General features: G+C 45.2%; 1 protein-coding gene and 2 long non-coding RNA genes across 5 annotated transcripts; 1 reads left to right on the forward strand and 2 right to left on the reverse strand.

Annotated features, from left to right (window-relative positions):
- The first annotated feature begins 83 nt into the window (after positions 1 to 83).
- LOC307211966 lies at positions 84 to 8,725 on the forward strand. 2 transcript variants are annotated; one of them, XR_013836657.1, is made up of 7 exons: positions 84 to 203; positions 1,454 to 1,677; positions 3,782 to 3,913; positions 5,869 to 6,027; positions 6,200 to 6,315; positions 6,956 to 7,061; positions 8,285 to 8,725. It is a non-coding gene; the product is annotated as an uncharacterized lncRNA (long non-coding RNA). The 2 variants fall into 2 exon arrangements; XR_013836658.1 differs by having other exon boundaries at positions 85 to 421.
- PEX13 (peroxisomal biogenesis factor 13) lies at positions 7,649 to 25,895 on the reverse strand. Of its 2 annotated transcripts, XR_013836588.1 has the most exons (5): positions 25,733 to 25,895; positions 13,174 to 13,871; positions 11,081 to 11,206; positions 10,119 to 10,498; positions 7,649 to 10,079 (listed from the first exon to the last, which is right to left on the reverse strand). XR_013836588.1 is itself a non-coding variant. In XM_079968902.1 (4 exons), the coding sequence occupies exons 1-4, from the start codon at positions 25,780 to 25,782 to the stop codon at positions 10,200 to 10,202; spliced, it is 1,173 nt and encodes a 390-aa protein (XP_079825028.1). In that variant the 5' UTR covers positions 25,783 to 25,895; the 3' UTR covers positions 7,649 to 10,199. The 2 variants fall into 2 exon arrangements, 1 of the variants encoding a protein (XP_079825028.1); XM_079968902.1 differs by having other exon boundaries at positions 7,649 to 10,498.
- On the reverse strand, positions 18,797 to 23,579 carry LOC307212045. The gene is made up of 3 exons (XR_013836764.1): positions 22,092 to 23,579; positions 20,468 to 21,940; positions 18,797 to 19,247 (listed from the first exon to the last, which is right to left on the reverse strand). It is a non-coding gene; the product is annotated as an uncharacterized lncRNA (long non-coding RNA).
- Positions 25,896 to 26,582: the final 687 nt, after the last annotated feature.

Here is a 26,582-nt window from a genome sequence, read left to right on the forward strand (position 1 = left end):
CGCCCGCCGCTTGGCTTTGCCGCAGTGCAGCGGCCCCGTCCCTTCCCTTCCCCTGCGCCGCCCTTCTGCTCCCTCTCTCTCTCTCTTTCTCGCCGTCTCGCTTCTCCCGCGGCGGGCAGCCCCGCCCCCTCAGCGTCCGGTCGCCTAGCAACCGGCGGCATCGGGCCTACTGCGGCGGCTGCGGCGCTGGCGGAGCCTCTCAGGCGAGGCGTCTTTCTCTCTCTCTCTGAGGGGGAAGAAGGGAGGAAGGCGAGAGCTGTGCGGGGAAGGGAAAAGAGAGCGTAACGGGACGGGCTCTCCCGCGAAACCCCCCCACGTGTGCTTGGTCGTGACGTCACCCGGGCCCACCTTACCTGCGGCGTGACGTCACTCGCAGAACAACCTCCGTCTGTTGACGTCAAGTCATTTTATATAATTATATGTATGATTTCATTATATATATATATAAATATAAAATCTAATCATATATAATATATAAATAATATATATATTTGGAGGGACGCAGGTGGCGCTGTGGGTTAAAGCCTCAGCGCCTAGGGCTTGCCGATCGAAAGGTCGGCGGTTCGAATCCCTGCGGCGGGGTGCGCTCCCGCTGCTCGGTCCCAGCGCCTGCCAGCCTAGCAGTTCGAAAGCACCTCCGGGTGCAAGTAGATAAATAGGGACCGCTTACCAGCGGGAAGGTAAACGGCGTTTCCGTGTGCGGCTCTGGCTCGCCAGAGCAGCGATGTCACGCTGGCCACGTGACCCGGAAGTGTCTCCGGACAGCGCTGGCCCCTGGCCTCTTAAGTGAGATGGGCGCACAACCCCAGAGTCTGTCAAGACTGGCCCGTACGGGCAGGGGTACCTTTACCTTTACCTTAATATATATATTATACATAATATTTATTTATTTACAGTGGACGCTCAGGTTGCGAACGTAATCCGTGCGGGATGCACGTCCGCAACCTGCAGTGGCGCGTCTGCGCACGCGTGAGTTACAATTTGGCGCTTCTGCACATGCGCAAAGCGTGATTTAGTACTTCTGCGCATGCACGATCGCTGAGACCCGGAAGTAACCCGTTCCAGTACTTCTGGGTTTCGGCAGTCCGTAACCCGAAAAAACGCAATCTGAAGCGTCTGCAACTCAAGCTATGACTGTATTACATTTTGCTTACTAACCAATGTTGCTTCTCCCTACCCTCCACACAGCCCCTCAAAAAGCAAGTGACATAGTTGACATTAGGTAGCTTCTGTTTTTTGGTCATCCTAGAGCAGGAATGGGGACCCTTTGGCCCACCAGAGAACAGATCCCATCACCCCTGAGGCTGATCAGAGCTGGAATCCAATAACATCTGGAGGGCCACAAGTTCTCCATCTGTGCACACTACAGTGTAACCGACAGAATGTTGTGAATGTATTTGTTTTATCCATTTATACTGCACCTTTCCACATCTGTTTACTTTTCTACATATAGGTAAGCCTACCTGAGAGCAGACACCAGAGAAAATGACCCATGTGAAATCCCAAGCTTTGAAAGTTAGAGGACATGGCTTTAAAGACCACGAACCATTCAGACATTGCACTCCTGGATCACTTCTTACAGACAGGGCTATTAAACCAAGAGTTACACCTGGCACAGTCGGTGCAGCAACTGGAAATCAAGAAACGAGAAGCAGGAAAGTTGGGAGCGACCCTATGGTAAGACAAAAAGTGCATGCGAGATTTCCCCTCTCCGCTTAGAACACAACAACAACAACAAAATTAACTCACCCATATAGGTCCCCTATATAATTCACAAGAACAGATGAGATAGAATAGATTAAAGGTGAAATCAACACAGGGTGATATATTTTGAAATAGTGACTGTTCTTTATTAGAATATTCTGGCACATAAAAAACAAGAGGTGACATTGTGCATGTTTGGTGGTATATGTAGGATTTAAATATGGAAGCCAGTAATGTCAAGATGACCAAACACAGGCTATAATCAACAGGGAGCAATAAAATGGATTGAATCAGAAGAAAGGAGGTGTTTAAGGGCATAGAAGCCCTGAGAAGCCTTAGCAGTGCTTTTCTCTCTGTCCACCCCGGTTAGCTGAAGCTGTAATTACAGTTTGCTACCAACATAATTAGGACGCAGGTGGCGCTGTGGGTTAAAGCCTCAGCGCCTAGGACTTGCCGATTGAAAGGTCGGCGGTTCGAATCCCTGCGGCGGGGTGCGCTCCCGCTGCTCGGTCCCAGCGCCTGCCAACCTAGCAGTTCGAAAGCACCTCCGGGTGCAAGTAGATAAATAGGGACCGCTTACCAGCGGGAAGGTAAACGGCGTTTCCGTGTGCTGCGCTGGCTCGCCAGATGCAGCTTTGTCACGCTGGCCACGTGACCCGGAAGTGTCTCCGGACAGCGCTGGCCCCTGGCCTCTTAAGTGAGATGGGCGCACAACCCCAGAGTCTGTCAAGACTGGCCCGTACGGGCAGGGGTACCTTTACCTTTACCTTTACCAACATAATTGCCACAAATCAGGTCTGGGAAACATGGAAGGAATGCACAGAAAACACCAGAAGACAGCTATATGGAAATTACATTATCTGGCTGTTTGGTAAAAAATGAATGAACAAAGTCATGATTTCAGAGAACAGAGGAAGGGATGGTTACAGAACGGAGATGACAAAATATGAAGTTCCAGCCAAAATAATAGACAAAATAAAAACCTACAAATCACCAGGTCTGGACGGCATCCACCTGAGAATTCTCAAGTAACTAAAATGTGAAATTGCTGATCTTCTAACAAAAATATGTAAATTGCCCCTTGGATCAGCCTCCATACCAGAGAACTGGAAAGTAGCCAATGTAACACCAATTCTTAAGAAAGGATCCGGGGGAATCCTGGAAATTACAAGCCCGTTAGCTGAATGCCTGTCCCTAGAAAACTAGTGGAAAGTATTGTTAAAGATAAAATAAACAAGCACATAGAAGAACAAGCCTTACTGAAGCAGAGCTAGTATGGCTTCAGCAAGAAAAAGTTCTGTCTCACAAACCTATTAGAATTCTTTGAGAGTGACAACAAGCATTTAGATAGAGGTGATCTGGTTGACATACTGTACTTGGACTTTCAAAAAGCCTTTGACAAAGTAGCTCACCAAAAGTTCCTAAGCAAGCTTAGCAGTCAAGGAGTAAAAGGAGATGTCCAATTGTGGATCAGGAATCGTTTTAAGTTGCAGGAAGCAAAGAGTAGGAATAAATGGACATTTCTCCAAATGGAGAGAAATAGAAAGTGGAATCCCCCAAGGACCTGTGCTTTTTAACTTTAGTTCATAAATGATGTTGAGTTATGAGTGAGCAGTGATGTGGCCAGGTTTGCTGATGACCGTAAATTTGTGTTCGTGGTTGTTAAAACAAAAAGAGATTACAAAGAGCTCTGAAAAGATCTCTCCAAACTGAGAGAATGGGCAATAAAATGGCAGATGCAATTTAGTGTAAACGTGTAAAGTGATGCATGTTGGAGCAAAAAAATCTTTAATTTCACGCACATGCACTATACCTTGGGGTCATAGTAGATAGCTTGATTAAAACTGTCAACGCAGTGTGCAGCAACCATGAAAAGGGCAAATTTCATGCTAGAGACCACTAGGAAAGAATTTGAAAATAAAACTGCCAATTTCACAATGCTGTTATACAAATCTGCCGTGCAACCACATTTGTGCTCTTAATTTAGTTTTATCCACTAGGGGGCATGAAAACAATTTCTAGTTCATTTTGCATTTGTATTAACCATAATTCAACAGGCATCTTTATTATCAAACAGGCATCCTTAGGTGAAGAGAACAATTCTCTGGAAAAGTTTAAAGCTCTGCAAAAGAAACACCTGCAGCTCAAAGGTATTCTAAAAGAAAAGGAGTCATCAATATCAAGATTAACTAAAATAATAAAAGACCAGGTATTGTAAATTCAGATTCACTGATTTATGAGACACTGAAGCGTTAAATCAAACCCTTACAACATGTGACCCCGTCAAGCCAAATTTAGCCTAACCATCATGTATGGCAGGCAGCTCACCAGAGGCTCAATAATCCACTTTTCCTTGAGAAGACACAGCAAATCTGAGGATTATATCTAAATAATGTATTTTCAAATACTTGATTGTAACATCCACGTGTTGCAGTTTTGCTGCACATCTAAAACATCTTGGGTTCTCAGATTTCATCTAAACATCATACTCTGAAATCCTGTGCACACTTCCCTAGGAGTAATTTCCATTTGAAGTTGTTTGGACTTAATTGTGTAGACATGCATAGAACTGTTTATAGGCAGGACTTCCTCAATGACAAGTACTGCCTAGCCTCTTCTCTGTTGCTCTTTAGATGTGGAGTGAAGACTTAGCTTCCAATAATGATTTTGTTGAAAATATGGAACCTCATTTGATAAATGTGGAAATGCTGTAATTAAAAACGCGTTGTGTTCTAGAGCCCCTTGTGTGCAGAGAAGGCACCTGTAAGCAGCACTCTGCAGGATTGCACCCTCCTGCTCTTGGGGAGAGGTGGGGGGGGGGGAAGGAAACACTAACTAAACCATTAGCTCCACCCCTGAATTGACTTGGGACTGAATCCGGGGCAGGGCAGGAGGTGCCCAGGTTAGTGTGTGGGTGGGGGCAGGGATCTGTGCGTAGGCCGAACACAGACTAATCCATTTGCTTCAGGAGAACAAATCTGTGTGTGCAAAGGAGTTTTCATTGCAATTACTTTTCTACAGCAGCTTTTTCAGGCAAAGGAGATCCATGTGCAAGCCAAGGCCTGCAGGAAAAGAATATTGTTGCATGCATCCTACTCTCCGAGCAGTGAGAGACTCCTGGGGGACCCAGGGTTCCGTTTCCTTGGAGCAAAAGTCAATGAAGACTATGGTGCCTTTAGGATATATGGTTTTGTAGACTTCTATATACAACTATATACACTGTGGGTTAAACCACAGAGCCTAGGGCTTGCTGATCAGAAGGTTGGCGGTTCGAATCCCCGCGACAGGGTGAGCTCCCGTTGCTCGGTCCCTGCTCCTGCCCACCTAGCAGTTCGAAAGCACGTCAAAGTGCAAGTAGATAAATAGGTACTGCTCCAGTGGGAAGGTAAACAGTGTTTCCATGCGCTGCTCTGGTTCACCAGAAGTGGCTTAGTTATGCTGGCCACATGACCCAGAAGCTGTACGCTGGCTTCCTCAGCCAGTAAAGCGATATGAGCACCGCAACCCCAGAGTCGTCCGCGACTGGACCTTTAACTTTACCTATATACAAACTGAGCATAGGATGGAAGGGATCACAGCAATAACACTCTAATAGATCTTTCCTCTTCACTAACTTCCTAGAGATGACCTGCAAAGGGGCTTAGCTTTGGGTTCAACATAGAAAAATAAAAAAAACTAACTATCTTGGCCTTTTGTTCTCCTTTGGGCATTTACCCAGGTCCCTTCTCCCCTCCTGGAAGCATCAGCAGTTGCCACTATTGCAAAACCTCTCTTCTTAGAACTCTTTAAGACGCTGGTGAAGCCACCCAAGGAACTTGTTTGACCGGTAAACCAGGTTTCATAATGTAGATTCTAACTTCACAGGCGGAGAATCACGAGGCTCCTCACCCTCCACAACCTATAACAATATGTATTTATTGGCCATCTGTCATGGACACTTTAGTTGCAGGGGGTTGGACTAGATGACCCTCAGGTACCTTCCAATTCTATGATTCTATTATTGTACCCAGGATTAGTTACAGAAGCAGGAATGAAACTAGGACGTTGTTTTGAGGAAGGATTTGAAGGACTTCCTTCTGAATAAGCAAATACAGGATTATAGTATAATTGGATTGAATATTATTATTATTATTATTATTATTATTATTATTATTATTTTAACAGGCTACTGAGTATAGAACAGCAATAGAATTAGAAAAAGAACACCAGAAAGAGACTGGAAGGCGACTGGAAGAATCAGAACATTTAGTCAAGGAGCAGAGCCAGTTGCTTGATGAAACTGTAGCACGTTACAGAAAAATAATTCAGGAGCAAGAAACACAGGTTTGTCACCAAGGAAAACAGGCATAATTTGTTGCTCTTGCTTTATTTAGGTTACTAGTATTTCATTCTAATACACATTAAAACCTTATCTGGAAAATAAACATTTTTCACACTAAACTTATCCCTCAGTATTTAGTAATCACACTGCAATGTCGCTTGCTTCCTTTTGCAGCATGCAGAGCTGGTGCTCGAAATGAAAAAACAGAGTGAGGCTGATATAAGGCGCAGAGAAGAAAATATTCTCAAGATAAAGCAATATATTTCTGGTACCTTCCAAGAAAAATCCCGGTACGGTGTTCAAATGTCTGAAAGCAGGATCTCCTAGATGTAACTTTTAACTAAAGCTGCCATCCCTACTAACAGACTGTCTTTAATCCCAGTGAAATCAATGGATTATTCAAGCAGCTTCTTTCTGTGCAAGGCAGCAGGCTAAGTTTTCTGCTCATTCATTTATAATATGGGGCATGAGATTGCCAAATAGTACTGGATTTACTGCTTACGGAACCTCAAACCTGCAGACTATTTATATGGTAGAATCAAAACTATATACAGTTCAAAGTATCATAAGATCACACATCAGCTGTTACACAGGGAGGCTCTTTATGAATCATAAAAGTAAGGATCTTCTTCGTAAGAGGAGACTGAGAGGAGATATAGCCATCTTCACTTATTTAAAGCAGCTGGAGACCCAGGTTTGGGAAACCCTGATCTAAAGGGTATCACATGGAGGATAGAGCAAGCTTGTTTTCTCCCGCTCCAGAGGGTATGATTTTATTATCTGCTTGGTTACTGTAGAAAAAAGGATGTTGGGCTAGGTGGACCTTTGGTCCAGAAGGGCTTTTCTTAATAAATAACTCTATTACAACAATAAATTACTTGTCCTTACTGTAATGAAACTGCCTCATGGAATTTGTTTTCCTTCTTGCAGGGAACGTCAACAACAGACAGATGAACTCAGGAGAGAAATAAATAAATTCATGGAGAAATCACACATTCTCAAAACAAAACTTGAAAAAGAACTCAATGCAAAAAAGGTGAGAGAAGGAAAATGTGCTTCGGCATCTACTGCAATATTATTTAAAAAAACAACCTTCCATAAAACATTTGTATGTTCTGTACCTTGTTATGCGGCAGCAATTTGTCTAGGTTTCTCCTATGCATTTATGGAACTGATAGAACATTTTTTTTTACCAAAATGCAAACAATCAATCTTGGAATTTGTGTTTTATTAGGCATGTATAAAACAGCATTTTGTGATTCCCTCAAGTTGCATTATTAACTTCAGAGTTGAGAGGAGCTTAATCTTTAGTGGCCTTTGTACTCTGCGACTCCAAAATCACCTTTGTACACCTTTCCTGCTATTTCTCAATATAGCTGCATTCTGATGCCCCACACACAACAGGACACATTCCCTTATCTGTTCCACAGGTGTGATTAAAATAAAATCCTCCGCTCTCAAAAATAACCCCACCCACCCATACAGCCATTTCCTCAATTTATAAGATTACAGAGCAGAAGGGAAATATCAAAAGCCACTTTTCTACCTGAAATGTTCCCATAGCCCCAGTTTCACTCAACTGTATTGTCATTTCAGTGTGAATTAAAAAAACCAGTGCTGCAGTCAAGTTTCAACGGCATTTAATAGATTCATCAAGGTTAATCCAACTGCATGATAAAACCTTTAGTATATCTACAGTAGGTTGTTTACATCAATTTTCATTCTGGCGCCAATAAAACAAGCAGAGTCAAAGTGTCAGAGTCAAGGTCCGCTATACATACTTATCTATTGAAGTTCAATATGAATAGATATGACAGTTTGTTAAGTATAGTTCAAGCGAGTATAAAGTAAAGACTGCAGTCCAAGGGTACTTCCCGGGACAAGATCCATCAAAATCAGTAGGACCTACTTCTAAGTGAATACATTTAGGACCTGTCTGGAAATTTAGTAAATCAATAATGAATCCTTTTTAAGCAAAACACTTTTCAACCTGCTGATTCTACTACAGTATTATCTGAAAAAAAATAATCTGTAACATTTAGATCTCACAAAATGTAAGTCTAATGAAAATGTGGAACATTTTCCCACTACCAACCCTAGCCACTTTTATTTTTCAGTAGGCTTGGGTTTTTGGGAGGGGAGGGGAGGGGAGGGAAGGGAAGCAAATATTTAGTTAAAATCTTGAAGTATTGCATGTGAAGATAACTTTCCTAGTACATTTCAACTGCCCCATTTCCCCCCCCTTCTTTTTCTGTGCAGAGGGACTGCAAATCAAAAGAGATCAGTCCATAGACATGCGAACAACTTGGGTCAGGTGTGTATGCTTGTTCCAAGGCTTATTTCCCAGGATGGCCACTCCTAGGAGCTATGAGGCAGGATCTTGAGAGATGCCATATTTGCACTCAACCAGAGAAGAATCTGAAGTGCCCTTGGATTTCCATGTTGCGTAATCTGTCTTGTATGGGGTGCACAAGTGGTGTCTCTATTTACCTAATCTTGTTTATGGGTTGTTACATACAGGGATTTTTTGCTTCCTGTGCTAATTGCTGTTTTATGATGATGGCAATTTAATGTATCTTGTGGTTTTCGTTTTTATATTGCTTGTTGTTTTTGTGGCTGTAAGCCACCTTTGATTCCTTTTTGAAAACTGGCAGGATGTAAGGTTTTTCTTCTTTTTAAATTAAAGTAAAATAATAAAAATGCAACTGGTCCATTCAGAAATCTCATCCTGATTTTCCCTAACCCAGAGCAGCTATAACCTCACATGGGCACCAATGAACCATGTGAGTTAATGGCTATGTAGTGAAACTTCAGGTACTCTATAGAAGGATTGTGATTTAAGATTGACAAAATCCAAGATGCACTTGTGTCAGACTCAGTATTTTATTTTAAAACAGTCTACAAAGATGAATATGAGTTGCGTCACACTGGGAGTTCATAGCTGCTACAGAAATTGTAGAGCTCTGGTTTACCACTTTAAGAAATTGCAGCCTGAAATAAGTTTTATCAATTATCACATCTTCCCAGAATCAACCTGGATTTTTATCTCACTATTCAGAATAGTGTGGCATCAGTACAGTAGCAAACATGATTTCAGAAAACAAATTTCATTTTCATGTCAGTCCAGCTTTGTAAAGTAACATCTCAACCTTTATAGGAGCAAAGTTTAGCATACTTAGTAGAGCGATGTCAAAGGATGACTATCAGCTCATACCTGCAATTGTAAGGGATGAAAAAATCAGATTTATATGTTACATTTACTAAACACTGAAGCTGAGACTGCATGTAATAGTGGCAGATTTGGGTTTAAAACATACAGATCTGCTTTCACATGCAGTTTGAGCCTCAGTGAGGTATTCTTGATAGATCAGCTTGCAGTTGACAGGACAAAAGCAGAGCCACAGATGTCACAAACTTGAACTGGAAGAAAAAGTGGTGCAGTATTTCTAGTTAAAGAGCAATTGCCTACTAGTCCAGGCAAAGAATGACATGAAGAATGAATGAAGCTTCAAGCACAGGGGTCTAAGGCAGCACAAAGGAGCAAAGCTTAGAGTAGAAAGCCTATCTATGAAAAGAGGACCAAGCACATGTCGCCTCACATCTTGGAACTACAATTAACTAGGCTTGCTGTCAGTTCTAAAGTGCCTTCCATACAGAATTACTAACTTATGGAAATATTAATTCACCTCCCCCAAAAGGTTTCCTGATATCCCCATGAGCCAGAGATTCTTCATCTCACAAAAACTGGGTGTAAGGAGGGAAAGAAAACCAACCTTGCACTATGTGTGAAGTCTTGGTTAAAACATGTTCTTTCTTGGAACCACCACAATGACGCTGTATTCAGTCCCTGAGGAGGACTTCAAAGCAGATAGCTGCCTGTGGAACCTCTCAGCCCAGCTCCTTCCGTTGAACGGGACAAGGTGCCAAGTCTCCTGCACTCCAAAACTCACCCACGCCTGAGATAATGAAATGGATGCTAGCCTGCTTAACACAACTGTTCAATGCCAAAAGAACCAAGCACAGGCTTAGACTGAAAACATCCCTCCCAATGACTCTACCAGGTGTGAACAGCAAGTACCTGGATACCGTCAACAACAGTGTTCTGCTACATCACTACTGAATGCCTACCCTACAGAATTACTGTGACCACCACAGGCTTACTCTGATAAATGCATCAAAGGTCCTGTTTGTCTCCACCAAGCACAGCAGAGCTGGATGTGACAGGGACTTTATTATTTTCTACAAAAACAGACTCAAAGGCAGCTTCTTGCTCTTCCAGGGTGTCGGAAGCTGTGGCTCCCGGGATCAAAGTGGTGTTGCTGAGTGCCGGCTCATGCTCAGTAACCTTCTCCAGCTCTACGGCTCGCTTTCCTTTCCTTTTGCCGAGTATTCGGACATAATTAGCTGGAACAAGTCCTGTTGTCTGGCCATCACGGCTGGCCAAGAGCCAGCCACGTATTTTGGGTTGTCGTTCTGGCAAGAAAAAAGAAAGACAGACATGAGTGGTTAGCAGAGGAGCCCATGAACAGATAACTGAGTTATTGAAAGTATTTGGAGAATTCTGCAAAGACCAGTTCGTTTAGATTTTGTGTGACCTTCTCAAACCTTGAGACTTGAGTGAAAACCAATCTGAAGAGCACACTTGAGACGTAATGATTAATAAAACAGTTCAATGACCAAACCAATGACTTTGAAATGTCAAGATTTCAAAAAGGACTAGCAAATGTCATTAACAGAAACAGTGAAGCATAGCTTTCAGAAACTTCATACAATATATTAAACCAGTCAACTCTAGTTGCATACCTCTAGTCTGAGTACATTGACACAAGTTATCCAACAAATCTAAAGACTGCAGATGTAGGTATTTCTATGGAACAAGTAACTATTTGCAAGAAATGCCACTGCTTCCTGTTAGACAAACAAATTGCCCCATAAGTTCTCAAACTGTCCCTTAACATACAGTTAGGTCAAGAGGGTAAATGTTCTTCCGTTTTCCTAGATACTGCATTGAAATATCTGGGGGTGGGAAATCACAATGAATCAAAACCATCTTACCTTTGGGTGCCAGTTTTAGCATTTCGCCAGCACGGAAAGAAATTTCTTCTTCCGAAACAGCATTGAAATCATATTCTGCTCTCCCAACAACATGATCATCCTCTCCACTTGCCCAATTGCTGGAAACTGTGCCACAGAACAAGGGATAAATAAGTCAACATAAGTCTGCTGGATCAGTACAGTCTCTTAGAAAACAATCTTTGAGAGTCAGTATGGTGCAAGGGGTACAGGAAACCCAGTTCAATTCCGTACTCTGCTACACAGCTCATGAGCCAAGCTATCAACTTTCAGGCTGCCCTAATTCAAGTCCCTTAGTTGTTGTGCCAAGGCTGAAACCTCTCAGACTCATAAATAAGTTCAAAAACTAACAGGAAAGCTCAAATGTACACACACAACTGATGTATGTCATTTGTGAGATACAAAGAGAGAGAGGTTTTTTGTAAGTGGTTGTTTGGAGACAATCTCGATTTGCCAGAGGCAACCAACCAAGAAATGATATCCAAACCTGACTGAGCCCCTTAGCAGAAGGCCAGGGTGTACACAAATTAAAGTGCTTAACTTGATCGGTTAAAGTCAGCCCATGATATTTATGTGCTATACTTAAGAGTTTTACGCCTTCAAAGCCTTTTTCCAGCGAAGCATTTCAAATTCCAGAGTGCTCACACAACATTAACTAAGTATTGGAACATGTTCTAAATTCCCTTTTCATTATACTGGTAAATAAAAGCAAGATTTGTTCCTCCCTCCTTCCTCGAAGCTGAAATTAGGGACGCACAGTATCTAAACCTGCTCTTCTCACCCTGCTTTAGAATCCCTTGGCAGGAGCCACATATAACACCAAGCATAGTGCTGTGGCCTTGGAATAAAGTGGGACATGCGAGACCTGAGGTTAGAGTCTCTGTTCAGCCATGAAAGTAGCTGACAGCTGAACTACAAATTCCCAGTCCAGTCTTTGCCATCGCTGAGCAAAGTGCAGTGCAATGACATCTCCAGTTATGAGATCAGGTTGAAAACGGTGCCTTCCTAAATTATGAGAAATGCCACGGGTATTAAGAGAGGATGGCATCAAATGTTTTTGGTTTCTATCAACTCAAACGTATTGCTGGCTGTAGACAGCTTGCTTCAAACTTTAAACAAGACAAACACAAAAGCAAGCAAGAAATAAATAAATAAACACTAAATAAAGTGTTGCTTTTAAAATAAATTGCAGTTAGTGTTTGCAGTAGGCAGGATTGTTGATGGAGAATATTTGTTGATGAACATTGTTTGCATGGCTGGTTGGAGGGGGCAGAGCTTTCATTTCAGGGTGGTGGTAAGAGCATATGGCGAACTCACACTCACTGCAGAAAACCAGAGAGGCCTGTCATGTTATAGTGCATTCCTGTTCTGAGACAAATCACTTCTACCCTTGGGGTGGGATGTAAAGAGCATCTAAGCACCAGGTAAAAGACGAGCTTAACACTTAACGTGCCTGCCATTTGGTTTGCGGCAAAAGGCCCTATTTCTCTTTATTTTATTGTTATTTCACTTCCCCTTTGGCTACTATCCAAGGCTGTAGAGCTCTGCAGTAATATATGTGTCACAGATTCCTTCAGAACCTCGGCTTGCTATCATTTTCCCCATCTGCCTCCCACATTAACCATTATTAATCCTACCTACAATCACACAAAAAATCCCCGGACCTCTGGAACGGATCCCATTCACAACCAGAGGTACCACTGTTTCATAATTTTTGACCTGGCAATGTATTGTGAATCATGATATGTATTGTGAATCATGATATGTGTGTGTACACGCTATGCAAAAATCACAACGTGGGGAAAACCGTGAAGCCAGCCAATGCTTCTCTCCATAGACGATGGAAATATTTTTGAGAAGCAATGATAACACACAAGCTTGCTTTCCACATTAGAAAATATAATTCACCAAAAACCTGCGCAACAGCTGGGCAAAGTTCAGGTTACCTTCATAGTCATTCATTGAAACCTGATTCTGTGTTGCCACTTGCTCGCTTTACCCCACAGCCCAGCAGCATAGACCGGGAAATACTTGTAAAAGTGCTTGGATCCCCACAATCACAACAACTCCTTTACCTGTTTCATCCTCAGTGTAGGTGGACAGCAGCTTCCAAATGAGGTAGGGACCCCCGAGAACAACGGCAAAGAATAGGAAAATGGGCCAGGATTTTGCAGAGTTGGCCGCCCTTTCCTCGGGGCCAGCACAGGCCACAGTCCCTTCGCTTTCTGCCCACAAATCATCATTTTCGGAATTCTTTCTCAGACCCAGCAACCGCTGCAGCCGCCTGTAAAGGTACCGTATAGTTCTGACCAAGGCAAAAGCCGAAAACACCTTGGTGAAGTGGATCTTGAGCCGGGAGAAGTGGTTGGCTACATCCAAGACGGCTCGGAAGCTGTTGTAGACCGCCGAAAAGGTAGCGTCCATCATCATGCTGACCGAGGCGAAGGCATGCACGATGCTTTCGATGGACTGGAACGCGCCGCGGCTACTCTCCTCGGCCTGCTGCACAAACCGGCTGGCGGGAACGTCGTCCATCCGAAACCGGTTGTAGCCCATGCCGCCATATCCGTAGCTGTAAGGGCTGTAGCTTCCGTAGAAGGAGTTTCCGTACGTGCCGTAGCCTGAGCTGAAGGGGCTGCTGTACGAAGGCCTGAAAGAGCTCAGGGCCGTGCTCCCAGTCTGTTGAGATGGCCTTGGCACAATGGGAGGGGGCACGCGGGTGAGGGTGGGCTGCCCGGGCCGCGTCAGCTGACTAACTCCCACATCTGCAGATCTAAAACGCACAAGTTCAATGTTAGTACACGGGACGGCTTTATGCTAAAAAATAATCCCTCATCCCACACTTCTTCCAAACAGTGTGTATACTTAGAAGTTGACATTAATTATGCCTATGTTATAATTATGCTCTTTGGACCCAGGTTCAGGCATCGCTAAAACACTAGACTTATAAAAAAACAACCCCACACACTGATCCTCTGCTCTGGTTTTCGACACATGAAAAATGTTGAATCTCAATAGACAGTTCATATTGAACAAAGACTGTGGTTCAGCTGTGCTGAACCAATGTTGGTAGGGATGGACATTCAACAGAAGCAGAATGGCAACATCTTTATTAGGACCAATTCATAAAGTTTTATTAGTCTGTCCTAATAAAGGCATTACCTAACTGTTGTTTGGGGATGAATACTTCTCAGCTGAATGTGCATGAGCTGCTGTGAGGCAGGGAGAGGATGTTTGCTGGGTAGAAAATGCCTCCTTAAGAGAGGAAGAGGTTCCAGCTCTTTTAAAGGAAGCTGTAACAAGGCCACTTCTGAAAACAGCAAGCCTGTGGCAAACATCCCCTTCCGAGGCAAAGTGCTTGGAAAAAAAGGGGTTGTTGGTCAGTTCCGGGTGGTCTTGGGTGAAGATGGTTTCCTTTATCCATTCCAACTGGGATTTAGGTCTGAATTTGGAACAGAATTTGTCTTTAGTCACCTGGTGGGGCATGTTACCGATATGCTCTGCCTTGCTGTTATCTGGGGGTACCCCTTTAGCCCCTTGACTCCTAAAGCTTCGCTCTGCATATGGTTGTGCAAAGCAAGGGGCTTATGCAAGTGTGACAATGGAATCGAGCAGCTGTGCTCCACAGTGGTCCATTTTTATTGGAATTGTGCTTAGCCTCGCTGCCTATGAGGTTTAAGGACTCCGGATGGGTGCCCTGCCCTGCACTCAAATCTTTTCACAGCCATCACAAATGCATGCCTTCAGTCAACACATCATGCAACAGCCCTGAGGAGAACAAAAGCATCTCTACCTGTAGAGAATCAACAGTCATTGTGGAACCCCACACCCAAGCCCGCACATGAAACACCAGTGGTAAGCCTAAAAGGATATACACGACACACAAAGGAATAAATCCTAAAATGCGTTTCTGCACTTGCAACAGGGATAGCCTATGTGGGCCCCTGCAGATGCTGCCATCACCCGAAGAGTGACATTCAGGTCCTTTATTGCTTTTGTATTGCTGCTTTTCTTTTGGCGACCTTTGGTCTATTTGGAGAAACTAGAAGCATGCCAATTCTGCTGCCTTTCTTGACTTGGCCTCTCCCTTGTTATCAACCTTTCCACCGCTCCCCTCAAATGTCTGTGACACAGACACCTGCTTACCGATTTGGAAACAGGCAACTTATTGCCTCACTGGAGGATTCGAAAGGTCAGAGGAAGGTGTGGCTGAAATGGCAAAGAACCTGTTGTGGGTGCCAACACTCCTGGGGAAAGATCTGAAAGTCTGGGTGAAAACTGAGCTTTTAAGAAGGAAGTGGACTACAACTGGGTCTTATTTGCAATTTTGCTTGTACAAAACTAAGGCACTTTGTTTTAAATGTAATAAATATGCCAAGCTAACAGCCATAAACATATCTTGTGGCATTCTAACACAAAGCAGGTTACTCTACTTGCAACAAAAAATTAAAAAATGGCACATAACATGCAGATCAATACACATCTCTTAAAATACAATGTGTGTACATCTGTTCTGATCAAAATACAGGTTATCTGCAACTTCATGCATAGAGGTTTGTCCAATGTAAGAATTTGGGAATCTGAATTTTCAAAGGAATTTGAACTTGCAAAATACTAATGAAACTATGTTGCATATCAGGCTCTTCAAGGGAATAAAATGTCTTATTTTGCAAACATGAAACCATAATGTTTTCAAGAGGGAGGTTTTAATTAAGGCAACGGAATATTGCAATAGCGCATCTTGTTTTAATTAGCAGTGAAACCCAAAGACATTTCACCGCCACAGAAAAGGAGCTTAAGTTATGGAGATGAGCAACCTGTTCAATTTTATGTGCTCAAATCATTTATTGAAAGGCAACAGCCTTTAGAAAATCTTGGCTGTTGTGGGTGCCCGGAAGGTATGAACTGAAATCTGAAGCTTCAAGGTTTCCTAGGTTTGGGTTGTAATCTTGTGAACACTTAGGTCACATTCCACAACATACATTTAAAGCACACAGCTTCCTCCAAAGAATCTTGGGAATTGTAGTTTGCTAAGGAGTCTGGGAATCATAACTCTGAAGCGTAAGCTACAATCCCCAGAATTATTTGGGGGAAGCCTTGCACTTTAAATAGGTACTGCTCCGGCGGGAAGGTAAACGGTGTTTCCGTGCACTGCTCTGGTTCACCAGAAGCAGCTTAGTCATGCTGGCCGCATGACCTGGAAGCTGTACACCGGCTCCCTCGGCCAATAAAGCGAGATGAGTGCCGCAACCCCAGAGTCGGCCACGACTGGACCTAATGGTCAGTGGTCTCTTTACCTTTTTACCTTGCACTTTAAATGTATGGGGTGGAATTCCACATTGTGCTATTACAAACTTTCCATCTGCTCAAGCGTTGCAGATGGAGCAATCCTGACCACTCCTAAGCCAAATTCAGGGGTTCCAAAGGGCGCAGAGAGGGAGGAGATGGGGGAAAGCGCATTCGCACACAGGAAAGACCTTGTGAATCCTGCCCACTGTGTAGATGTGACCAATGCTTGGAGGCAGGAAGACAAATTCCAGAGCGGGAACACTGTTAAATCTATTGTAAGAAGAGAAACTGGTGGCGCTTTAAAAATGCAAAGTTTACTCATGGCGTATGCTTCATGGACCAGAGCCTACATCATTCTCAATCTGCAGATATAAACACACAGGGAGAAGAGGGATATTGTAAACAGTGAGTGTAGAAGACCATGGAATGCAAGCTGTACAATAGGTCGGTGACATTTCTCCGCAAAACTCAAATGTGTGCAAGGTAAGAGCAGCAGCCTATTCTAAGACAGCTATTATGCTTACACTTCACAGGCTTTAGGCCCCTTTGTTTACATTTTTTTCCGCTGTGTACATCTCTCGCATTCTCTCTGCCAAAGATAATGAATCTCATGCGGCGAGATCTAGCCCATGAACACTTTAAAAATCCACTAGTCTTTTAAAACAAGGGTGGTAAAAAAACCCTGTGACCCATGAAGCCATTCCCAGTGGTCTGCCAGCCCTCTCCCAAAATCAGACACCACTTCCTGCATCACAAAGTACTGTATTTTCCGCTCTATAAGATGCACCAGACCATAAGACGCACCTAGTTTTTGGAGGGGGAAAACAAGAAAAAAAATATTCTGAATCCCAGAAGCCAGAACAGCAAGAGGGCTCACTGCGCCTGCATTCGCTCCATAAGATGCACACACATTTCCCCTTACTTTTTAGGAGGGAAAAAGTGTGTCTTATAGAGCAAAAAACACAGTACTTGGGAGTGCTACATCTCATTTCCTGCATGCCAAGACTATCTAGCATGGCACCACACCAGAGGAAGGTGATACACCTTTGCAAACTGTCAGGGGCCTTCCTCTCCATCACATTCCTTGGACGGGGGCAGAAGTCCCCTTCCTACTAGTCCTGCGCTGCAATGGGGAGGAAAGGAAATGCGTTTCCTCTCCTCCCTTGAACGATACCTGAAGATCAAGACAGAGCTGTTTCCCTCACACCCCCATACTGGTGGAGATGGGAGGAGATTTAATGCTGACTCTTGATCTTCAGGGCCTGATTCAAAGTGCCACAATACTCTTTTCTGCTTTTCACTTGGGAGTAGGTTTCACTGAACCCTGTGGGACTTCTTTCTCTAGTAAACAGGCACAGGTTCAGGTCCTCTGAGTGACTTTATACAACGTGACCATTTCAAGTCGGAGGCTAGAGCTGCAGGTTCGTGTCAAAGGTTAATTGCGAAACTGCCAATCTCCTCTGCCGCCTCTGCCCATGCAGATTACAGCATGTGGCTGAAACCAGAAACAAATCCAGGCTCCAACTCCCGAATGGCCTGGAAGAGGAGGAGGACGTTCTGTTGACACAACTAATATCAGCAGGGACAGACTGATTGGACAGCCTCGGACCTGGGTTCAAAACTGAAGTCTCAGCTGATGCACTGGATTGCTATTTGGACAAAAAAGTGGTCTCTTAAAATGGGAAGTGCAAGTACAGTGGTACCTCTGGATGCAAACAGGATCCATTCCGGAGCCCCGTTCGCATCCTGAAGCAAATGCAACCTGCGTTTGCGCGTCTGGCGATTCGCCGCTTCTGCACATGCACGTGACGTCAGTTTGAGCGTCTGCACATGCGCGAGCGGCAAAACCCGGAAGTAACGCGCTCCATTACTTCCGGGTCACCGCGGAGCACAACCCGAAAATATTCATCCCGAAGCCGCTTCAACCCGAGGTATGAATGTAGATAAATAGGCACCGCTCTGGCGGGAAGGTAAATGGCGTTTCTGAGTGCTGCTCTGGTTCGCCAGAAGCAGCTTAGTCATGCTGGCCACATGACCTGGCATAATAATAATAATAATAATAATAATAATAATAATAATATATTATTATTTGTACCCCGCCCATCTGGCTGGGTTTCCCCAGCCACTCCGGGTGGCTTCCACAAAGACCAAAAATACGCTAAGATGTCACACATTAAAAACTTCCCTGAACAGGGCTGCCTTAAGATGTCTTCTGAATATCAGGTAGTTGTTTATCTCTTTGACATCTGGTGGGAGGGCGTTCCACAGGGTGGGCGCCACTACTGAGAAGGCACTCTGCCTGGTTCCCTGTAGCTTTGCTTCTCACAATGAGGGAACCGCCAGAAGGCCCTCGGCACTGGACCTCAGCGTCCGGGCAGAACGATGGGGGTGGAGACGCTTCTTCAGGTATGCTGGGCCGAGGCCATTTAGGGCTTTAAAGGTCAGCACCAACACTTTGAATTGTGCTCAGAAACGTACTGGGAGCCAATGTAGGTCTTTCAAGACCGGTGTTATGTGGTTTCGGCGGCCGCCCGCAGTCACCAGGAAGCTGTCTTCAGACAAACGCCGGCTCCCTCGGCCTATAGAGTGAGATGAGCGTGCAACCCCAGAGTTGTCCGTGACTGGACCTAATGGTCAGGGGTACCTTTACCTTTACCACCCTGTAAATAGGTCCATGACATTTTCTTGCTCACAAGTAACCAGCCTGCCCAGACATATACTATGTCAGTGATACACAGCCTAAAAGAGCTTTAGGTTACCTTGCTAGCGGACACAGCAGGAAGACAGCTATTTGCAAATCTGGAATGATTAACTACATCACAGGATAGTTATTAACTTTACAGTCCCAACAGCATTATTGCTTACCGTATTTTTCGCTCTATAACACGCACCTGACCATAACACGCACATCGTTTTTAGAGGAGGAAAACAAGGGAAAAAACATTCTGAATGAAACAGTGGATGTATCATTTTTGTGCTTCATGCTGTGGCCACAGACATGTGATCTGATGGTGAATTTGGGCTGACCCAATGCAAAAATCCTGAGAATCCCTGTGGATCCATGTTTTGTAACCACGTTTTTGCACCATTGCAGCCCCAGGCAACAGTGGGTGCGTGATTTTTGGGGGGCAGGCTGTAACCATGGACATGCTATGTGATCTGATGGTGAATTTGGGATGACTGAATGCAAAGATCCTGAGGATCCATGTAGATCCATGCTTTTTAACCACATTTTTGCACCATTGCAGCCCCAGGCAACAGTGGGTGCGTGATTTTTGGGGGGCAGGCTGTAGCCATGGACATGCTATGTGATCTGATGGTGAATTTGGGCTGACCCAATGCAAAGACCCTGAGGATCCATGCGGATCCATGCTTTTTAACCACATTTTTGCACCATTGCAGCCCCAGGCAACAGTGGGTGCGTGATTTTGGGGGGGCAGGCTGTAGCCATGGACATGCTATGTGATCTGATGGTGAATTTGGGCTGACCCAATGCAAAGATCCTGAGGATCCATGTGGATCCATGCTTTTTAACCACATTTTAATTGGGGAGGGAAGGAAAAACACAGAAGGGACAAGGAGCAGGAGAGGGGTGTGCAGAGAAGCAGCTGGCTAAGAATGCAGGAGAGGGGTATAGGGAGGAAAGGAAGGCAAAAGTTTTCCCTCACCTACCCACCCAAGCCAGCCAGCGCGCGCGCGCACGCTCTCTCTCTCTCTCTCTCTCTCTCTCCCTCCCTCCCTCCCTCCTGCATGTTTTCAGCAGCACGGAGACACTCTGCTTTCCCCTCCACTTGCCTGGAGGGGAGGGGTTTTCCCTGCTCTTTGTTCCGTTTGAGCAAACACAGCAAGGAAACAGAGGTGGGTGGGCAGTAAGACCCTGAGGCAGAATGCCGGAAAGCAGCCGCTTCCTCTTTTCATGTTTCCCTTCTAGGAGACGCGCGATTTGATTTTTGCCTGATTTTTTTTGCCTCCCCTTGCACTATTTGGCTCCAGGGACCACACATTCGCTCAATAACACGCACAGACATCTCTCCTTCCTTTTTAGGAGAAAAAATCTGCATGTTATAGAAGGAAAAATACGGTAATTTCAGGTGTCTGGAACTCCATAGACTTTCCTTCAGTAGCTGTTTTGACAGCCAATGCGCTAGCCAATCAGTACCCACTTTTACAAAATGATCATGAGGAAGCTGCTTCTGCATATCAAGTGGTAAATGCTTACAGGAAACAAAGCTTACAGGAAGCATATCAAGCAGTAAAAGCTTACAGAAAGTCCCAATGTGACTTGTGTTTACTTTTACACGGCTCCTGAGATCTCATTATGCTGCTAGAAAATATATTTCCGGATCAAATGTATGCACTTACCCAGAAGTCAAGTCCTACTGAGTTTAGCTTCCTCCTACATGTAGGCAGGACCACAACATATGTGGGTATGTTATGCAACCCTAATCTGCCGGGAGTAGGGAGTAATTCTAACCACTTTGGAACTCCTGTGCCAACACACCCATTTTGCTGGGAAAGGGGAGGGAGGTGGGGAAGCATGTCAGACCCACACTAAATTGCAGCAGAACACAAGCAACAACTTGCTGCTGATTCACTGAGAAAATTTCCACAAGGAGGTAGACCATCCTGAGCAGATGGTAGAGCAAAATTCAAGGCTATCAGTAATACTAAGGTCTTGTCGTGTGTACCTGTGAAAAGGATTTAGGGCTATTGGTGGAGCTCAAGGTTAACATGAGTCAACAGTGCGATGAAGAAAAAAAAAAAAAAGCTAATGCTATTTTAGGCTGCATCAAGAAAAGTATGGTGTCCAGATCAAGGGAAGTAATAGTACCATTCTATTCTGCCTTTGTTCTAGGTATGTTTTGCCTGGAAAAGAGGAGACTGAGAGGAGATAGGATAGCCATCTTCAAATATCATAGGGGCTGTCACATGGAGGAGGGAGCATGCTTGTTTTCTCCTGCTCTGGAGGGTAGGACTCAAATCAATGGATTTAAGTTGCAAGAAAAGAGATTCCGACTAAACATTTGGAAAGGCTTTCTGACAGTAAGAGCTGTTTGGCAGAGGAACAGACTCCTACGAGAGGTAGTGGACTCCTTCTTTGGAGGTTTTTAAGCAGAGGTTGGATGGCCATCTGTCATGGATGCTTTAGCGGAGATTCCTACATTGCAGGGGCTTGGTCTAGATGACCCTTGGGGTCCCTTCCAACTCTAAGGTTCTATGATTCTATGAAAAAAGAAAAATCAAAATAATCCATAAAAGGGGTATGGTGTGGGACAATACCACGTTGCAAAACACACTATCCTTTTACTCTTCAATTCCAGTTTATAGTATACTGTATTTTTTGCACCATAACACTCACTTTTTTCCTCCTAGAAAGTAAGGGGAAATGTCTGTGCGTGTTATGGAGGGAATGCCTACGGGTGGCGGGGGGGATCTGCTGCAGTCGTGAGCAGAGGATCCATGGTTCCCCTTCCTTCCCTCCTTCGTGGCTCGCTTTGAAACAGCAAAGCAGGAGAAGAGCCGCTGAGTGGGGAGGAGAGAGGGACAGAGAGCCTGCTTCTTTAAAGGAGCAGTTCCGGTTGGTTCCTTTAAAGCAAGCAGGCTCTCTGTCCCTCTCTCCTCCCCACTCAGCTCGCTAAATAGCAGCAAAGTTTTTCAGTTCGCTAAGCCGGGGATGAGCTGGGAGGAGGGAGAAAAGCAGAGCCTGCTTGCTTTAAAGGAGCAAAGCGGGAGAGGAGAGGAGCCTTCTCCCCTTATACCCCTCTTCTTCATTATTAGCAGCATCCTTCTCCACCCACCCCACGCATGCTCCTTGTCCCTTGAGTGCTTTTCCTTCCCTCCCCACTTAAAACGTGGTTACAAAGCACGGATCCACATGGATCCTCAGGATTTTTGCACTGGGTCACCCCAAATTCACCATCTGATCACATAGCATGTCCATGGCTACATCTTGCACCAAAAAAATCACACACCCACTGTTGCCTGGGGCCGCAGTGGTGCAAAAACATGGTTACAAAGCATGGATCCACATGGATCCTCGGGATTTTTGCATTGGGCTACTCCAAACTCACTGTCAGATCACATGTCTGTGGCCACAGCATGAACCACAAAAATCATACATCCACTGTTTCGTTTAGAATATTTTTTTTCTTGTTTTCCTCCTCTAAAAACTATGTGCGTGTTATGGTCGGGTGCGTGTTATAGAGCGAAAAATACAGTACGTCCTAGCACTGAGTCCTAAGATTTCCGAAAAGGATTTGAAGAATTCAAAGTTCCAAAGGGGTAATCTATATGGAGCTTTAACCCACATATCCCATTATTTGTCCAAACACACACTTATCTCTCTCTTGTAAAATGTGTGCACGATTCAGAGTCCAAGGTGAGGATAGCATAAACTGAATACAAACATCATAATAACAACCATTATTCACATAGCTCCTAAAACATTAAGTGGCACCCCAAAACAGCATAAAGTGAAACCTTTCAAAAAGAATAGCAATGGAAAACAAGTGTGCGACCTTTCCCCAAGCCCCTTCATGTCATTAATGTCGCTGACAGCACCGGACAGCTGAAGGGCAATGTCTTCCCTATTTTTGTGTGTCTGTGTTATTGTGGGTGCCTATGCAGGATACTGGCCCTTTGATGAGCCTGGCTGGGGGAGAAGAGGAGAGGAAACAGTCCTCCTTAGCAGTTTATAAAGCAATTATTTATGAAATAAGTGCGAGGTGGGGGAATCTGCCTCCCCCTTGAAGACAGAGAACTCTCCTGCCACCTCCCGTCCCCTTAGTAAGTGGGGCATTGCGTGGGAGCAAGAAGGGAAAGGCTGAATACACCCCTTTATGGGGGTGGGGAGAGGATGTCTCCCCATTAAGGGGAGGAGGAGAAGAAAGAGGCTTGTTGCTCTTCCCTGCCCCCCAAGTGTGTGAGAAAAAAGAAAAGAGGGCCAGTTTGCTGAAGACATCCCTTATGGACAGAACAGTGCTTAGCTTATTTTGGGGCTGATATTTTGTTGCTGTTAAAATTGTTTTACAGATCATATATGCTGCATTGATTCATTAATCTTATAACACGACTTTTGCTTCAATTGTGACGTTCAGCCTGTTTTTAAGAGGTCGTTAGCAGTGTTTTATAGGCTGCAATTGTCTCACTGATGATGTTAATTGTTCTACACTATTTATGCTGCGTTTGTGATGTTCTAGGTAAAGGTAAAGGTACCCCTGCCCGTACGGGCCAGTCTTGACAGACTCTAGGGTTGTGCGTCATCTCACTCTATAGGCCGGGAGCCAGCGCTGTCCGCAGACACTTCCGGGTCACGTGGCCAGCGTGACAAGCTGCATCTGGTGAGCCAGCGCAGCACACGAAACGCCGTTTACCTTCCCGCTGGTAAGCGGTCCCTATTTATCTACTTGCACCCGGGGGTGCTTTCGAACTGCTAGGTTGGCAGGTGCTGGGACCGAACGACGGGAGCTCACCCCGCCGCTGGGATTCGAACCGCCGACCATGCGATCGGCAAGTCCTAGGCGCTGAGGTTTTACCCACAGCGCCACCCGCGTTCCTTGTGATGTTCTATTGTGTTGTTATTCTTTATTGTTTGTAAGCCGCTTTGCGATTCATTTGAATGAAAAGTGGCATATCAGATGGGGGGAGGGGGTGATATTTCCCCATGGAAGGGGGGAGGAAGAAAAATAATAGAATCGTAGGGTTGGAAGGATCGCCAAAGAATTGATACTTTTGAATTATGGTGCTGGAGGAGACTCTTGAAAGTCCCATGGTTGCAAGAAGATCAAACCCAGGGGTCAGCAAACTTTTTCAGCAGGGGGCTGGTCCACTGTCCCTCAGACCTTGGGGGGCGGGGGGCGGACTGTATTTTGAAGGGGGGGGGGAATGAACAAATTCTTATGCCCCACAAATAACCCAGATGCATTTTAAATACAGTCATACCTCGGGGTGAATATTCTTCAGGTTGAGCGTTTTCAGGTTACGGTCCGTGGCGACCCGGAAGTAACGGAACGCGTTACTTCTGGGTTTCGCTGCTCGCGCACTCAAAATGACGTCATGCGCATGTGCAGAAGCAGTGAATCGCAACCCACGCACGCAGACTTGAGTTGCATTCGCTTCTGGATGCAAACTGGGCTCCGGAATAGATTCGCATCCAGAGGTACCACTGTAAAAGGACACATTCTACTCATGTAAAAACACACTGATTCCGGGACTATCCGTGGGTCGGATTTAGAAGGCGATTGGGCCAGATCCGGCCCCTGGGCCTTAGTTTGCCTACCCATGATCACACCTATCCATTCTGAAGGAAATCAGCCCTGAGTGCTCACTGGAAGGACAGATCCTGAAGGTGTGGCTCCAATACTTTGGCCACCTCATGAGAAGAGAAGACTCCCTGGGAAAGACCCTGATGTTGGGAAAGATGGAGGGCACAAGGAGAAGGGGACGACAGAGGACGAGATGGTTGGACAGTGTTCTCGAAGCTACCAGCATGAGTTTAACCAAACTGCGGGAGGCAGTGGAAGACAGGAGTGCCTGGCGTGCTCTGGTCCAGGGGGTGATGAAGAGTCGGACACGACTAAACAACAACAACAGAGTTGGAAGGGACCCTGGCGGTCATCTAGTCCAACCTATAGCTGTCAACTTTCAGATCTGAAAATAAGGGATCAGCGGCCTCAAAAATAAGGGATCAGCAGCAAAGCTGTCAACTTCTGGATTTGAAAATAAGGGATCAGCAGCCTCACCTGTCTACGGGATATCTAACAATCCGGGATAGCAGCAGGGAAACGGCGCTGAAATAAGGGAATTCCCCGCAAAAAAAAGGGAAGGTTGACAGCTATGCTCCAACCCCCTGAAATGTAGGAATCCCGTGTTGGTGGGGTGGAAAAAAAACCCTCATCTCCACCCAACACTGAAAGGTGCTGGAGGGATGAAATCTAGCAGGGGGCTCAGGGAAGAAGGGGGTGGAATGATTCCCTGGAGCCCCGAACCTGTTTGTTTTGTGTTCCCTCCTTCCCTCCCCCCCCAGCCACTCCACAGCCTTGGAGGGAGTGTGGCCCCTGAGCATGTACAGAGTGCCTCCCCCCCCCCTCCTCAGGGCGGCAAGTGAGCCCCGGAACCTGTTTGTTTTGTATTCCCTCCTCCCCCACCCTTGGCCACTCCAGGACCTTGGAGGCGTGTGGCCCCTGAGCATATACAGAGTGCCTTCCCTAACCCGCCCCCCCCACACTTCTCAGGGCGCCAAGTGAGTCCCGGAACCTATTAACAGCCATAAACCGACGAGGAGGGAATGGCGGCGGCTCCGGCTCTCCCGCCTCCCCCCCCCCCAGCGCCCCCAGCCGCACTCACAGCCTCCGGTTCTCCCAGGGCTTCGGGGGCGGCGGTTGGTTGGCCGCCATCGTCTTCGCGGCGCCTCCTCCTCCTCGCCGGACCTTCGCCCAGGCTCGGCCGTCTCCCGAGTCGAGCGCCGAGTCGTCGGTCCCGCCGGGGAGGAGGCCCCGCCCCCTCACAGGCGACGCGCGGAGCTCGGGGATCGACCGTCTCTGGCTGCGGCGTCGGCCAGCGTGGCGCCGCGCAGGTGGCGGCTCGAGCTCAAAGAGGTGCGCGCGGAAGGAAGGCCGGCGAAAGCAAAGGAACGCAATCGCCCCCGCTCGGCTACAAATGAAAACATATTTTGCACGTTTTTCCCAGGGCCGGATTTACGTATAAACTAAACAAAGCTATAGTTTAGGACCCTACTCTCTTGGGGACCCCCCCCCAAAAAAAAATTAAAGGGGAAAAAAACACCTGGATGTACATTTCCAAAATGTAAGATAAAAAACTTATAAAATAAAACCTAAAATTATTATTTCATGTTATAGCAAGTTTCTAGAGACTAGATTATGAGTCTCTGTAAATTGTGTTTCTAAAAAGTTAACTTTTGTTATTGCTAAATGCCAATGTGTTTGCATTATTAAGTTTATGAATTTTATGTTACAACTTAATAATTATTTCACTATTAATATTTCTTAATTGTATTTCATTATTAATATACTTCTTATCTGTATTTCAGTTCAACAATTACTTTGATAAATTGCATATTTTGTTATGTGCAAATATTATTTGCACATTATTATTATTATTATATTGTTGTTGTTATTTGCAAATACTTATTAGGTCCATAAATTACAAGATAGCATATATTCAACACAAAAAACAG

This window comes from Podarcis cretensis (genome assembly GCF_951804945.1).
Source record: "Podarcis cretensis genome assembly, chromosome: 3".
Taxonomy (NCBI): domain Eukaryota; kingdom Metazoa; phylum Chordata; class Lepidosauria; order Squamata; family Lacertidae; genus Podarcis; species Podarcis cretensis.

Coding starts and splice junctions, on each gene's coding strand:
- PEX13 (XM_079968902.1), bottom strand. CDS start 25,782: ATGGCGGCCAACCAACCGCCGCCCCCGAAGCCCTGGGAGAACCGGAGG. Junction 13,872..25,732: donor CCCTGGGAGAACCGGAGGCT/GTGAGTGCGGCT, acceptor TGTGCGTTTTAG/ATCTGCAGATGTGGGAGTTA. Junction 11,207..13,173: donor CTACACTGAGGATGAAACAG/GTAAAGGAGTTG, acceptor TCTGTGGCACAG/TTTCCAGCAATTGGGCAAGT.